General features: G+C 41.1%; 1 protein-coding gene across 1 annotated transcript in view; it reads left to right on the top strand.

Annotated features, from left to right (window-relative positions):
* Positions 1-13,524, top strand: part of MED12L (mediator complex subunit 12 like) — a 360,401-nt gene that overhangs the window by 38,900 nt on the left and 307,977 nt on the right. The window contains exons 4-5 of the mRNA XM_018049036.1: positions 2,005-2,196; positions 6,715-6,874. Coding sequence (XP_017904525.1) covers positions 2,005-2,196; positions 6,715-6,874 — 352 coding nt within the window. The remainder of the gene's footprint in view (positions 1-2,004; positions 2,197-6,714; positions 6,875-13,524) is intronic.

Genomic DNA, 13,524 nt, shown 5'->3' with positions numbered 1-13,524 from the left:
TGAGGACGCTCTCCATATGCAAATATGGAAGGAAGGTTCTCAGATTTACTCAGTATATATAATGAGGTATAGATAAGAGAAAAATATATTTGTGTTTGTTTGTGTGTATTCACACATGAAGAAACACTGGAAAGACATAAACTAATCAAGGTGGTTACTTGGAGGCAGGCATTGGGAGCTGGGAATGAGGCTCTTAACTGTTTTTCTTTGATTTTGGAATAATGTGAATATATTGCTGTTAGAGTAAAATTAAATGTATGGTCATGTTTTTATTTATTTGTTTATTTTTGAGTTCTGTCATGAATTTTCTCTGAGCTTGGTTTTTGGGAAGTTTGACTTTGCTTACAGTTATTAAATTGTTCATAAAGTTTGTTAGGAACTAAAACGTGTATATAGTCCCTGTGTTCCATTGCTGTTATTAAATACTTAGAAAAGAGTATAATTGCAAGAGATTGCCCAGACTTTTTTAAAACATAATTTTTGCAAAGCTCTTTAATGATTGCCCTGGTTTAATTGAATAGTCTCTTCAGATCACTGTGGATATTCTTGGTAGTTCTCAGACTACTTTAAAATTGTTTTATGCCTTTATTTTGATTAAACTGCTCATACATAATTGCAAATAAAGAATCTTTTAAATATAAAACAATCTACATAGGCAGGGGTTTTGTGTTACTGGTGCAAAGACCAAATACTGCTTGAAAAACTTGCTTATTTTCAAACAACTGTTTTTTGTTGAATTTTTGCATTTAATTTATTCTCTGGATATTCTGCACACTTTGCTTAAAAAATAAAACCATACTATGAATTTGTTTTAGAAAAATAAAGTTCAGACTTCCTTTTTTTCTAATTACTATAATTTTTATTGTCTTATTACATCAACTTAGCAAAACAAACTTTTTCATTGTATATCGATCTCAAGGAACAGGAGATACCAATTCACATTAGAAAAGTTGTACCAGTTATTCGCCCTGGTAGATAGACTTGGCTAATTGTTTCCAACTGTGCTCCAGCCTATAGACGAATGGTTCACTGAGTTGTGAGCATTAACCAAGGCAGTGATTCTTATCCTGCTGCAGCCTGGTAGGCGTTTTGTGTTAATCATGGTTGCTGCCCTCTGCTAACCTTATTGAAGGTATTTATTAGAAATTGTTGTCCACATCCTGGTACTAAAGAATTTCCAAAGGACACAGTGTGATGCTGTGATAGGATTCTTGGAAATTCCAACAGGTTTTCTGTGGATTCATTGAGTTTTTGATGTTACTCAGTCCCTTCCGCTCTTGTCCCTGTCTCTTTCCTTTGTCCTCTTTAAGCGTGGTTAATTTGAAAATGTTAGTCATTCACAGAAGCTCCCTTTGCTACTTTGTTCCATTCAGAGCAAGTAACATTAGCTTTCTCTTGAAATGCCTGTCCTCATGAAATTGGCAGCTCCATCAAAAATGTTGAATATTTAATTTAATTGAACCTTTTGTAATTTGCCATTTAAATAAATTAGATTTCTCTAGACTCATATTTTTTTTAAGGCACTGAGTGTAAATATAGAGTTTCCTTTCCAAAAATACATGCTATTAAGATAAAACAAGGAGAAGAATGATTACTGTGTGATTACTAGGTTCTGCTGTTGTATGCAACACCTCACAGAAAAAAGATTCTCTCCAAACGGGTGTGTATTATGAAAAAGACATAGAGCTGAAGATTAAAGCAGAACCCCTTCTCTTGAAATTTATTCAGTATGTAATTAATTTTATCTTACAGAGATTTTCAAAGGTGCTTTTTTTTTTTTTCCCCTAACTGCTTGTGAGTAGTGAAACAAAGGTGCTCTGGGAGCTTCTGCGTTATGTTAGTGTAATGAAATTACATCTCTTGGCTTCAAGGTCTCAAATTCCTCTTTTATTTTCTGATGGGCTCTATGAAGATTTTCACTTAATACAAATAAAATACTAATATGTACATTACTAACATTCTTGCTTTTTGTCTTTAAACTTTTTCCTTTTTTCCCTTCCACAGATCGGAGCTTATTTTAGCAGCATATTAGCTGAGAAGCTAAAGCTTAACACTTTCCAGGACACCGGAAAGAAGAAACCACAAGTTAATGCTAAAGATAATTATTGGCTGGTTACCGCTCGATCCCAGAGTGCGATTCATAGCTGGTTCTCTGACTTAGCAGGAAATAAACCACTTGCTATTTTGGCAAAAAAGGTATTTAAGTATTTGTTGCATTGTTTTCCTTGTGGCCTTATAGAAATGAAACTATTTGGGATAAGGTTGAAGTGTATATTTCTTTTCCCCAGTTCTCTCCACAACTCAGTTTTAGTGGCACGTGTGTGCTGCTCATAGGCTGTTGGCCCTTCATTTTGGTGGATTGTGGTGCCAGGGACATCTGGAGACCTGAACGTGCCACACAGGAAGCTGTTGATACAGTAGACAGGGTTTTAAAGTCAAGAACAGGCAGTGAGACTTCACTTATTCTTGTTACATTCTCAGTTTTCTTAGGCCATGCTGTCTAAAATGCACTGAATAGAAACCCTCGCTTTAATGCTATTTCCTTGTCTTGAAAAGCATCCATCCAAAATTTTAACCTAAGTCTCTTTCTGAACAAGTGAGATAAAGGATAGTGATTCTGTGTGTGCGTGAAGAACATCTTTGAAAAAGTTTCAGAACAAAATGGGGCAGTTTTATTCATAGTTCCCAGCTTTTTGGAGGAGGGGGGAGTGGAGGGAGGGAAGGGAGGCTTCTTTTAGGATCTTTGCCTTTGATCATTTTCCTCAAATGGGAAATAACTGCACACATTCAACAGTCTTATAGTCCCAATAATATAAAACGTCCTTTGAAATTTAGATGAGAGCCGGAAACCTCCCTGTTAGTCTTGATCTCTGACTTCTTACATACCTTTCAAATAATTCCCAGGTCTTTCTCATCTCCCCTGAAACCCTTTAGTTTCAGGAGAGCCCATTTTCCATTCTTAAATTTTCACGAATGGCTGGGTGCAGGCTCAGGTGAGAGGAGAGCTCCTTTGTGTATTTACTTGTTTGTTTTCTAAAGCAACTCTTTGAAAATAGTGCCTGTAGCCCCCATTGGCTTCATTTCGCCCTAATGTCAGAGCATCATGTTGCTTTTCATAGATGCTAGTGCTTAAAGGCAACAGAAGTCCTTGCAGAGCACAGTCATCAGCATAACCCCCTCTCGCTACTCAGGGAGTGCCTCTGTCTCAACACAGGCTGAACCACATAGCATCTCTTTTCCACTGCTCAACATTTATCACGTGGGCCCACAGGGGTGTGTGAATTGTATCTGAAGGCCACAGAAGTCAAAGGCCATCCTTCAGTACTTAATGTTTTTCTACCAACAGTTCATACCCTCCATGTGGGTTAGTACCTTCCACTCCTATGTAGCCAGCCTGATGTCTTTCTTTTTAGGTTTGCCTTTTTTGTAAGCTTCTGGAATGCATTTTTTTGGGATATTTCCTGCAGGCAAATACTGGTGAGGAATTGATGCCCTTGCTTTAGGGGTATAATGGCCTCTCATCTTTATGGAGGGCAGTAAATCGTGGTGCAGTGTATTAGCCACTGTTCTTCTCTCTTTATTAGGAGCTGCCTCTGGCCAAGTCAGGTGTCCCTCAGGTAAGCCCTGACATTAATTCTCTTTGCAAAGTTTACATATATTTTCTTTGTAAAACCGTTGAATATACTTTGATTTATTCATTTCTTGGGCGTTTCAAGAGCGATTCCTTCCCATCCCTTCCTCAGCATTTCATCCTCCTGAGATGGTGATGGTTCTGTAGAATTGGGTGGAAAATGTCATTCTCCACATGTTCCTTCATATTAGGAAGTTTAAATACATCTTGTTTAATTTCTGATATTTATCTGTGAGGTGGCTTGGTACAGAAGACCTTCATTTTCCTGTTAAGATCCTGAGTCATCTTCCAGCTCTGATCTAGGGTTCAAAATAGTTTTCCTGTATGGGACGGGATCAAGTTTCCGGACCTGGTTTTCTGCTACTGTAAAGCTCCACAGCACCCAGGTGTTTAGCCTCAGAGAGGTCATCAATGACTTACAAAAAGCCTCTTAATTCGATCATGGTCATAGCTATTTGGAAAAGGAGACTTCTTGCTTCTGGGGATATCCTTCTAGCCTTTGGCGCAGCTCACTAGGAATGATGTGTTTCACTTGCGGTGACTTTGATTGCTGTGGTCTCAGAAATTTCCCTTTGCCTCTATCACTGCCCAGCAAACAGGGGATGCGGATGTTAAGGAGCTTGCGAAGGGAAAGATGATATAAGGGTGGCCCTTTGGCCAGTGGAAGACCACCACTTGCTAGGTGTCTTACTTTTCTTTTGGTACTTAGATGCAATTCCAGCTTGATTTAGAAACCAAACAGCTGCCCGGTGACTGCCTGGGTTCAGCTACAAGTTGAAGTCAGATGGTTTCTTGGCTGAAAATGGAATCCATCTCTGTAGGAAGTCATACTTCAGTCAGTGTAAACATATTTTCCTTCCTAAGTTGGCCCAAACTGTAAATTTGACAAAACCATCAAAATGTGTTTTCTTCCTTAATTAAATAACTTTCTTCACATATGTTCTTCTGAATTCCAAAGCCCTTGATTTGAGCCAACCGATTTTCTTAGGGTTCTGCCAGCAAGGGCAGTGAGCTACAGGTTTGCCTTGTGCTGTTCACGGAAGACTCAGCTTTGCCTGCTATTTCATCTAAACGTTTCGCATGATCAAAATGTACCCCTCCCCCCAACTCCTTCTTGTCAGTTGCTGCTCAGAAGAAATCCTTTAGGCTTCTGTAAAGATACTATTAGTAATACTTCCATGGAGGTGCTAACTTTACTTTTTGTGTTTGCCTTATTTTTAGGCCTTGATTTTATATATGATATATAGTCTTTTGGTACATCTTACCTAGCGGGGAACCTGACCTTGACAGCTAGAATTTAACTCCCTGATACTGTACTGTCTGTCCCAGTGAAAAATACAGCAGTCTGGTCTTCTGCTTTTCCTCTCCCCCGCCTAAATGATAGTAAACCCAAGCCTTGTGCTCCCTGAAAGATGTGTCTTGTAAGCTAAATGTTCAGGAAATTTTCTTGTCGAAATGTCTCACTGTGATCCACAGAGAGAATGTTTCACACCTCCTTTTTAGTTATGTGGTGTGCGATGTGGTTGCCTCTCTCATGGGAGTTGTGTTCTAAAGTCAGCAACCACGGCAGGAATAGTACACGGTCAGAAGCCTGTTACATTGACCGTAAAATACAGTGTATGGACACACTGCATCTCAGTGTCCAACCAGGCAGCTTTCCTTCATCATTGGAGCAGCTTGACGTTTCTTTGGGAAGAACCAGGTGCCAAAGATACCTTGGTTTGAAGGGCTATATACAAAAACCACTTTTTAATTCTATGATTACACTGTACCAAGATTGTGAGTTGTCAAGTTTGTAACATATGTATAATGCAAAAAAATCCACTGTCTAAGCCACTGGCTAACTAAGAAAAATGCCATGATATATGAATAAATAAGCTGGTTTGAAGCTTTGATTTTTCAAGACAAAAATCGAGCAAGACTTTGGGGCATAGAAACCAGGGCTAGTGATGTTCATAATTGTGGTTTCCAGGATTTTCTTAGGAGAGGGTAAGAGTCCGTGGCTTGAGAATACTTTGGGGGGCATGGAGAAATCTTTGGAACTGGCAACAATGAAAGTTGTCATAATTTTGATAAATGTAATTTTTTTGCTTTATCCTCCTCACCCTGCTGTGAAGTGGACAGGGTCAGTTTATCTCATTCATACATGAAGAGCCTGAGAGTGATGGGTTTAATCACACAGACTAGGGCCAGGAATGAAACACAGAGGTACTCATTGCTATTGGGGGCTGGGGGTGGGACAACACCTGCTTCTCCATCTCACTTTTCCCAAACTGCTGTGTTGTAGCCAATGTGCCCTTTGTCCACTGTGTTACCCTGTATTCATAAATTGGATAGATATGTATAGATGAATGGGCTCTTCCTAGGGTATTTATGAGGAATTCTACAAGACCGGATTAACTCTTGCAAGCCATTCAGCAGTACATTGGGATACTAATTTGCTAAATAGTACCTTTGTGGTCTGGAAGAAATAATTAACTGCCTCAAGTGCCCACTTTCAACCAGTGAATTAATTACTCAGCTATTTCTAGTGCTGTGTTTATTAGGCAGATTCACTGAGCCATCATTTTAGCCTCTATTTAAAATTTTGGGCTAAACACTCTTTTAGAAGCTTTCTGGAAATTTTCATTCTTATGAAATGTTACATTTGGAAAGCTTTATACAAAAATGCCCTTCAATAAGGTATAGAGTAGGGATAGCTTTTCTCATGATTTGTCCTTTCCAATTTTGAGATTAAACTCCTTGGAGGACTGTCATGAAATTATTTCCCTCTATTGTTGATGTGAGGCGTAGCTTTCAGCATCTGAGAGCTTGAAAATAATTTGTTTTTATAAATAAGAAAGCACAACAGAACTGTCCCACCAGTGTGCTAAACATAGTGTCAACTCTTTTTTATTAAAATTTGCTTAAAATGTTTTATTATTTTTTCAAAACCACATGTGCCATTTGAAAATCCATCAAGAATAACTTTCTCAGAGTCAGCATGGACTTAAGAGTCTTTTTTCTTTCACTTCCCCTTTCTTTAGGCTGGCCTAGCGATGAACATAATATGGGATGATTATAAATATGTTATTTCTTTCTAGGTTCCCATCCTTAGTAAAAAAGAAGATGTTTTTGCATATTTAGCGAAGTATTCAGTGCCAATGGTTCGAGCAACATGGCTGATCAAGATGACGTGTGCCTATTATTCTGCTATTTCTGAAGCGAAAATTAAGAAACGTCCGGCCACTGATCCCAATTTGGGTAAGTGAGACAGCGTGATGCATTTTAAATTATCTTGTAAGTCGTCGTTGCCTGCACCTCCTGTACCCAGCCCAGCGAGCTGAGTACTGAGACGGTCCGTTAGGGAAGCTAAGTCACTAGTGGTGTGGATACGGGCTGGTTCTGTTTCCTCAGGCACAGATTCCCAATTCTCTCAGCATGTCCTGTTGCTCTTAGCTGCAAAATATGTCCTGAACAGTTCACCAGCACACTGACTGACTTGTGCTTCCAGCCACCCCATCTCTTGGCTGGAGAATGGTTACAGTCTCCTAACTGGTCTCCCTGCCTTTATTTTTGCTCCTTACATTCTAGTCTCTCCACAGCCGCCACACTGTTTGCTCAGCCTAAATCGTGCCATTTCATGTTCCTGATGATAACTTTACGGTAGTTTTTCATCCCAGAATAAGGATCCAGATTTTCTCCTGCAGGGCCATCCATGGTCTGGCCCCCTCTTCCTGTGACGTTTCAGCCACACAGCCTTCCATCTATCCCTCCAACATGCAGGCTCCTTCCTTTCTCAGGGCCTCTGTCTGTCTTCTTCCTTGTACTTGGATCGTGGGCTTCCCTGGTGGCCCAGCGGTAAAGAGTCTGCCTGCAGTGCAGGAGCCGATGGAGACACGGGTTTGATCCCTGGGTCGGGAAGGTCCCCTGGAGGAGGGCATGGCAACCCACTCCAGTATTCTTGCCTGGAGAATCTCAGGGAAAGGAGAGTCTGGTGGGCTACAGTTCATGGGGTCGCGAAGAGTCCGACAGGACTGGAGCAGCTTGGCGCATACTTGGGCTGTTCTTCCCCGGGGTGTCCGCAGCCTCGTTCACTCCACTGAGGCTGCTGCTCAAGTGTCATTTCTTGAGGAGGTTTTTCCTGGGACACCCAGATGAATAGCATCCTCTCTCTCTCACCTTCCTGCAGTTACGTTCTCACGTGTTGTTGTTTTCTTCACAGTGTGTTTCTCTGTCTGAAACTGTCTTTTAAGATTTTGTATCTGTCATCCCCTCACATCCGCGTGCACACATGCACACACACACGCTCTGGTGGGCATTTGCTGAATGAACTGAAGGGAAGCGGTTTTCAGTCAGTTTCCACTCTTTGGGTGACTAGACAGTGACTCCTTGAGGCAGTGCTAAAGCATGCTTTATAAAAGATTTGGTGCTACATTAGAAATGTGCACAGAGGATGGTACATAAAGATTCTATTGAGAGATTAGGTTTACAAAGAATTCTTAATGAAACGGAAGTGTGCTTATGGTTTTATAAGACAGACACCCCACCCCTACCCCAACTGCAAAGCTCTGAGGAGGAGCAGGAATGGAAAGGACAGATGTCTTCCGATGCCAGGCAGCGCCCCAGATGAAAGTTCGCGTGTGATGTGTTTGGAGAGGTTGAGGGAGCCCTGGTAAACTGCAGCGTAGAGACACGCTAAAAGCGCGGAAACCTAGATTCAAAACAAAGCAAAGAAAACGGCCTAATTTCATGGAGTTTAGTATTACCTCGTGTGTGTCAAAATAACCAGCAAAAATGAACTATATCTAGAAAGCAAAACCAGACGGTCTTGTCTGTGTGTCAGTAGGTAAATGTCAATAAAACAATGGGAGGAAATAATTCACCCAGTTACCAACGGTTGTCTCTGAGTGTTGTTTTCACGGTATTCTTTTATTCATTCTGTATCTAATTTTTTTCACTGGTGGGTTAGCCGCTAAGTCGTAGCCTGCCAGGCTCCTTTGTTTATGGGATTTTCTAGGCAAGAATGCTGGAATGCATTGCCCATTCCTTCTCCATAGTATCTTCCGGACTCAGGAATTGAGCCTGGGTCTCCTGCACTGCCGGCTGGTTCCTGCATTGCAAGTAGATTTCTTTATTGACTGAGCTACGAGAGAAGCGCCCCCCCCCCTTTTTTTTTTTCATTAGCTTATTATTTTACTGGGGGGAACTGAAGAAATGCCTCCCCTTTCTCTAATTACTAAAATAGTACCTTCTCATTACAGCATTTTCAAATGGTGCTGAAGTAGATAAAGGACAGTGTTTGTTTCTTTTCTCATTTTCCATGTTTTCTTGAGCTTTTCTTCATTCAGACACACACGCATATGTGCAGTTCTTATCTCTCTCTCTACTTCTCTACCCTTTCTCTCTCTGCATGTATCTATTGCATTTGCTGATACTTCTCCCCACAGCTTAGATATCTAGTTGCTTACTAGTCACTTCTATTTTGATGACTAGCATCTAAAACCTGATGTGTATCAAGTGAAAGTCTTAATTTCCTACCACGCCTAAACTTACTCCTTTTGCCGACTTCTCCCTAGTAATGTTATACATAGTCACCGCGTGGATAGGGTAAAAGACATAGTCCTTCTGGGCTTTTACCTTTCAGAACTCGGCATTCACTCCCTCCGCAATCCTGTTTACTTTTAAAATATAGCCAGAGTCCAACTGTATTCCTTTTTCCACTGCTTCTACCCTGGCCCAAAGCACATACCACCGCCCCCTCCCCCACCCCCCATGCCTGCCCTGTTTCTTGCAGGGCCTGTAGCTGATCCTGTTTTTGTTCTTGCTCCTCTAATGACAACTTTCTACTTGTAGCCAGAGTGGTCCTGCTAGGACATAAATCACGGCCCACACCTGTGCTCAGCGTCCCCTCACGGCTGCCTGTCTCGGTCAGCAGCAGCAGCCTGTGTGCAAATCGTGGCCTCAGGCATTGACCTGTGGGTGCCACTCTCCCTCCCACCCTCCGTTGTCTGCCAGGCCTGCTCCATCCCCTACTCCTGGCTTAACTCAGAGGACACTTCTGAGAAGCCTTTTCAGACCACCGCAGTCAGAATGTCATCTTCCTGTCACTTTGTCTGTTTGTCCTGCTTCATTTTTCTTCATAGCTCTGGTTATGTTCTAATTAATCGATCACCTACTTCTTCTGACTCTGAACTGTACTGTTCCTTCCTAAGATATTTTGTCAGATATGTTCTGTGCTTGGTATCTTAGGGCAGTACCTGGCACACACAAGATGCTCAGCGGTGCTTAAGAATAACAAATGAATAATTAGGCTTGAGGCGTGCGTGCGTGCGTGTGTGTGTGTGTGTGTGCGTGCGTGGCGGGGGAGGGGCGGGTGGGTAGTGCATACATGCTTTTTTTTTCCTAGTTTTCCCCAATTTGTAAATCTTGAAATTTTCAGCATCACTGGCTATAACAGAGAGACTCCTCTGCCATTCCTTAGATGCTCTTCATATTTTTTGATAACTTGTTCCTGTTCATGTTTTTCTGATTTTAACTGTCACAATCACAGAAAGGCAAAAAAAACCAAAACCAAAAAAAAAAAAAACCCACAAACCAAAAAACAAAAAGGTTTTTGCAGGAATGATTCAGATGAAATATAAAACAATTTTAGGATAAATTAAAAGCTGATAGACTATCATCTTTTGTGAAGAATGTTTTTAGGGGCCCCAGATATAAATGTATCACCTGGATGTTTCTTATACCAAATGGAGGGATGCCTGGCTCCACTGTCTAGCTCAGAACGTCAAGGACTTCTTGTTGGATTCGTTACCTTTTTAAAAATTTATTTATTTATTTGGTTGCACCAGGTCTTCATTGGGTGCTTTAGTTGTGGCACGTGAACTCTTAGCTGTGCCATGTGGGATCTTAGTTCCCTGACCAGAGATTGAAGCCTGGCCCCTTGCTTTGAAGTTTGGAGTCTTAGCCACTGAACCACTAAAGAAGCCCTGGATTCGTTACTTATACTATTAATATCCTTACCAATGTAACCAGTTGGTTTGGGGTGGGGATTATTTTCTAAACCGCACCCCCTCTCCCCCGCCCCAGCTAAAATTTCTTTTGTTTGCACAACCACAACAGATAGTTGCCTAGGTTCACCTTTCACCCACTAGCTGTTTTCTCATTTTCCATAAACCACATAATACACATGATTCTGTTTTTTAATTCAGTTTATGAAGTATTGCATTTTTTTTTATTATTTATGTGTACTAAAAAGTGTGAATGTTAAATCTGTGAAAGTTGCCCACTGTCCTTTTCTCATGGTAGAGTATAAAAGTTTTGATCTTAAAAATAAGCATTTAAGGCTAAAAGTATTTTGAAAATGCATGAATTTTAGGAGTTCACCCCAAACCCCTAGGTCCAGCATCTCAGAAAGAGCTTTTGGCTGTAGCTGTCCTGGCTCTGCTGCTGTGTGGCTGGGTGACTGAAGGTAAAGTCCTTAGTCTCTTCAGCTGTGGGTCCCTTCCACCATGATCCAGTCCACATAGCCTTTAATCGTCATGGTCTTCAGTCTTTCTTTTTTGTGACCTTAACATGTTTGAAGGGGATAGGCCAATTATTTTGTCGGAAGTCCCCTGATTTGTATTTGTCCAGCTACTCGTGATCAGATTCATGGTATGCACGTTGGGTGGGAACATCTCAGAGGCAGTGCTGTGAGAGTCTCAGTTCTTCCCAGCGCATTGTCCCGGGACCGGTGGTGATAACCTTGAGATGGTGTCTCCCAGATTTCTCCCCTGAAAACTTGCTATTTTACTTTTGTAATCAAGAAGTAATTTAGGTAAACATCCGATTGCTCTTTCTTTATTCTTACCTGTTTTTTAAGTAGTGTATTATTTATACTACACTATATGAAAAGAGCATACAGTTTCAAATATCTGACCTTGATTTGCCACCCCTCTGTTGCACCTGGTACCTCTCACTTTCTACTTTTTCTTCAGCACCTTCTTCAGCTTCTGTAAGCAAATGACACAGTGTATTTGGAAGCATTTGGCTGTGTAGACATAGCCATAATGTAGCAACTTTCACACTCCAAGCAAGCTGTACAGCCAAGCAAGTATACACACATATATATATGTGTTGAGTTGGATTAAATTGCATAGACTTCAGAAGATTAACTTGCAGTAATAGTGTCTGTGTTCTGGCTGTGATGGTGAAAAGAACCGTTCAGCACATTTGGGGCAAGATTGACTGTCAAGTGTCACCCTTTTCTGGCATTGGTTTTATAGTTTCTGTTATCTTGATGATCGTTCGTCGGATTTGTAAAGTGTTTTCAGTAGAAATGGCCTTTATTCCTTTGTAATAGAAACATATGTTTTATTTTCAGTTCCTACATTCAGCGCTGGAACAGAGCTATAAAGCACTGCTGTTTGATTTTATTGAAGAGAGTTTTTCCTAAAGTTAAGTGGGCTAACAGCAACAAGGGAGCAGACCTGTTGTGTAAATTTTTTAAATGTAGCAATGCTACATGCTACTGTCATTATGCAGAGTTACAGATCTCAGATGTAGATGAAGTGAGTTTCTACCCTGGGGAGACTGCAGAGGGCAAAGAGGTATCCCATGTAGTGTGTACCCGAAAGCAACAGGAAATGACAGGGGCCTTGGGTTTCTGGGTGAGGCTTCATGTGTAATTTCAAGGGGGTCAAAGGTTGTATCATGGACATGAGGCCCTTTTTTGGGGGAAACAGAAGAGGATTAAAATGCTTTGTGGTTAAAACTGCATTTAGAACAAATCCTAACATCAGAGTGTACATGCGTGCTAAGTCGCTTCATGTCCAACTCTTTGGGACCCCATGGACTGTAGCCCAGCAGGCATTTCTGTCCATGGGATTTTCCAGGCAAGAATACTGGAGTGGGTTGCTATACCCTCCTCCAGGGGATCTTCCCAGTCCAGGGCTTGACTAGTACCACATGGGACCGAGATTTTAAAATAGAAGTGATTTAGGTAAGCTTGGGAGAAGAAACTAGTTCTCTTTCTTTACAAGACCTGAAAAAATAAGAGGTTGCAGGTGGACACGATGTTTAGAAAAAGCTGTCCAATAGATACTAGTGTTAACAGACTTGAGGGAAAACACCAGGTGTGACACATACTTGATTTTAGATATGTTTTAGAATTGAGTGGAGTTTTGTTTTTAAATATTTTGAGTTCGTCAGAGAAAAGCATTTAAAATGGGATAGCTAATACATAAAAATAAAAAAGTGAAACTTTACACAGTTATGTAATTAAAATCTTTGAACAGATTGGGAAATGTGACTTTACAGTAAATAACACAGAACCTTGTCTGTTTATGTGTAGGAATTTCCCCTGCTATAAGGAGGAGTCTTATTGTTGCTGAGTTAATGAGTTATGAATTCATCATATAAGTCTCGTATTTACTGTCATTATTGCTGTTAACTGTTAGCAGCATCTCTTTTTCCCCCCTACTTTGAACTTTTTATTTTGTATTGGGGTATAGCCAATTAACAGTGTTGTGGTAGTTTTAGGTGAACAGCAGAGGGACGCAGCCACACGTATACATGTATCCATCCTCCCCTAAACCGCCCCTCCCATCCAGGCTGCCTCAGGACACTGAGCAGAGTTCCCTGTGCTGTGCATACAGTGGGTCCTTATTGATTATCCATTTTAAATACACCAGCATGTGCATGTCCTTCCCAAATTCCCTGACTATTTCTTCTCCCATCCTTCCCCCTGGTACCCAAAAGTTCGCTCTCTCAAGTCTGTTTCTGTAACAGCATCTCTGGAGCGATTATGGAACTGCTCTCAATCCTGTGTTAAGCGGGACTTTGGTGTTCCCAACATGTGCTGGGAAAATGAGCTTTCCAGCCTTGGGATTGCTTCCCCTCTTGCTGTCAGGCCCCAAGACGGTATTTCCTGT

This window comes from Capra hircus, chromosome 1 (assembly GCF_001704415.2).
Source record: "Capra hircus breed San Clemente chromosome 1, ASM170441v1, whole genome shotgun sequence".
Lineage (NCBI taxonomy): Eukaryota > Metazoa > Chordata > Mammalia > Artiodactyla > Bovidae > Capra > Capra hircus.
The sequence above is the reverse complement of the archived record's forward strand: the minus strand, read 5'-3'. Positions and strand labels throughout refer to the sequence as shown.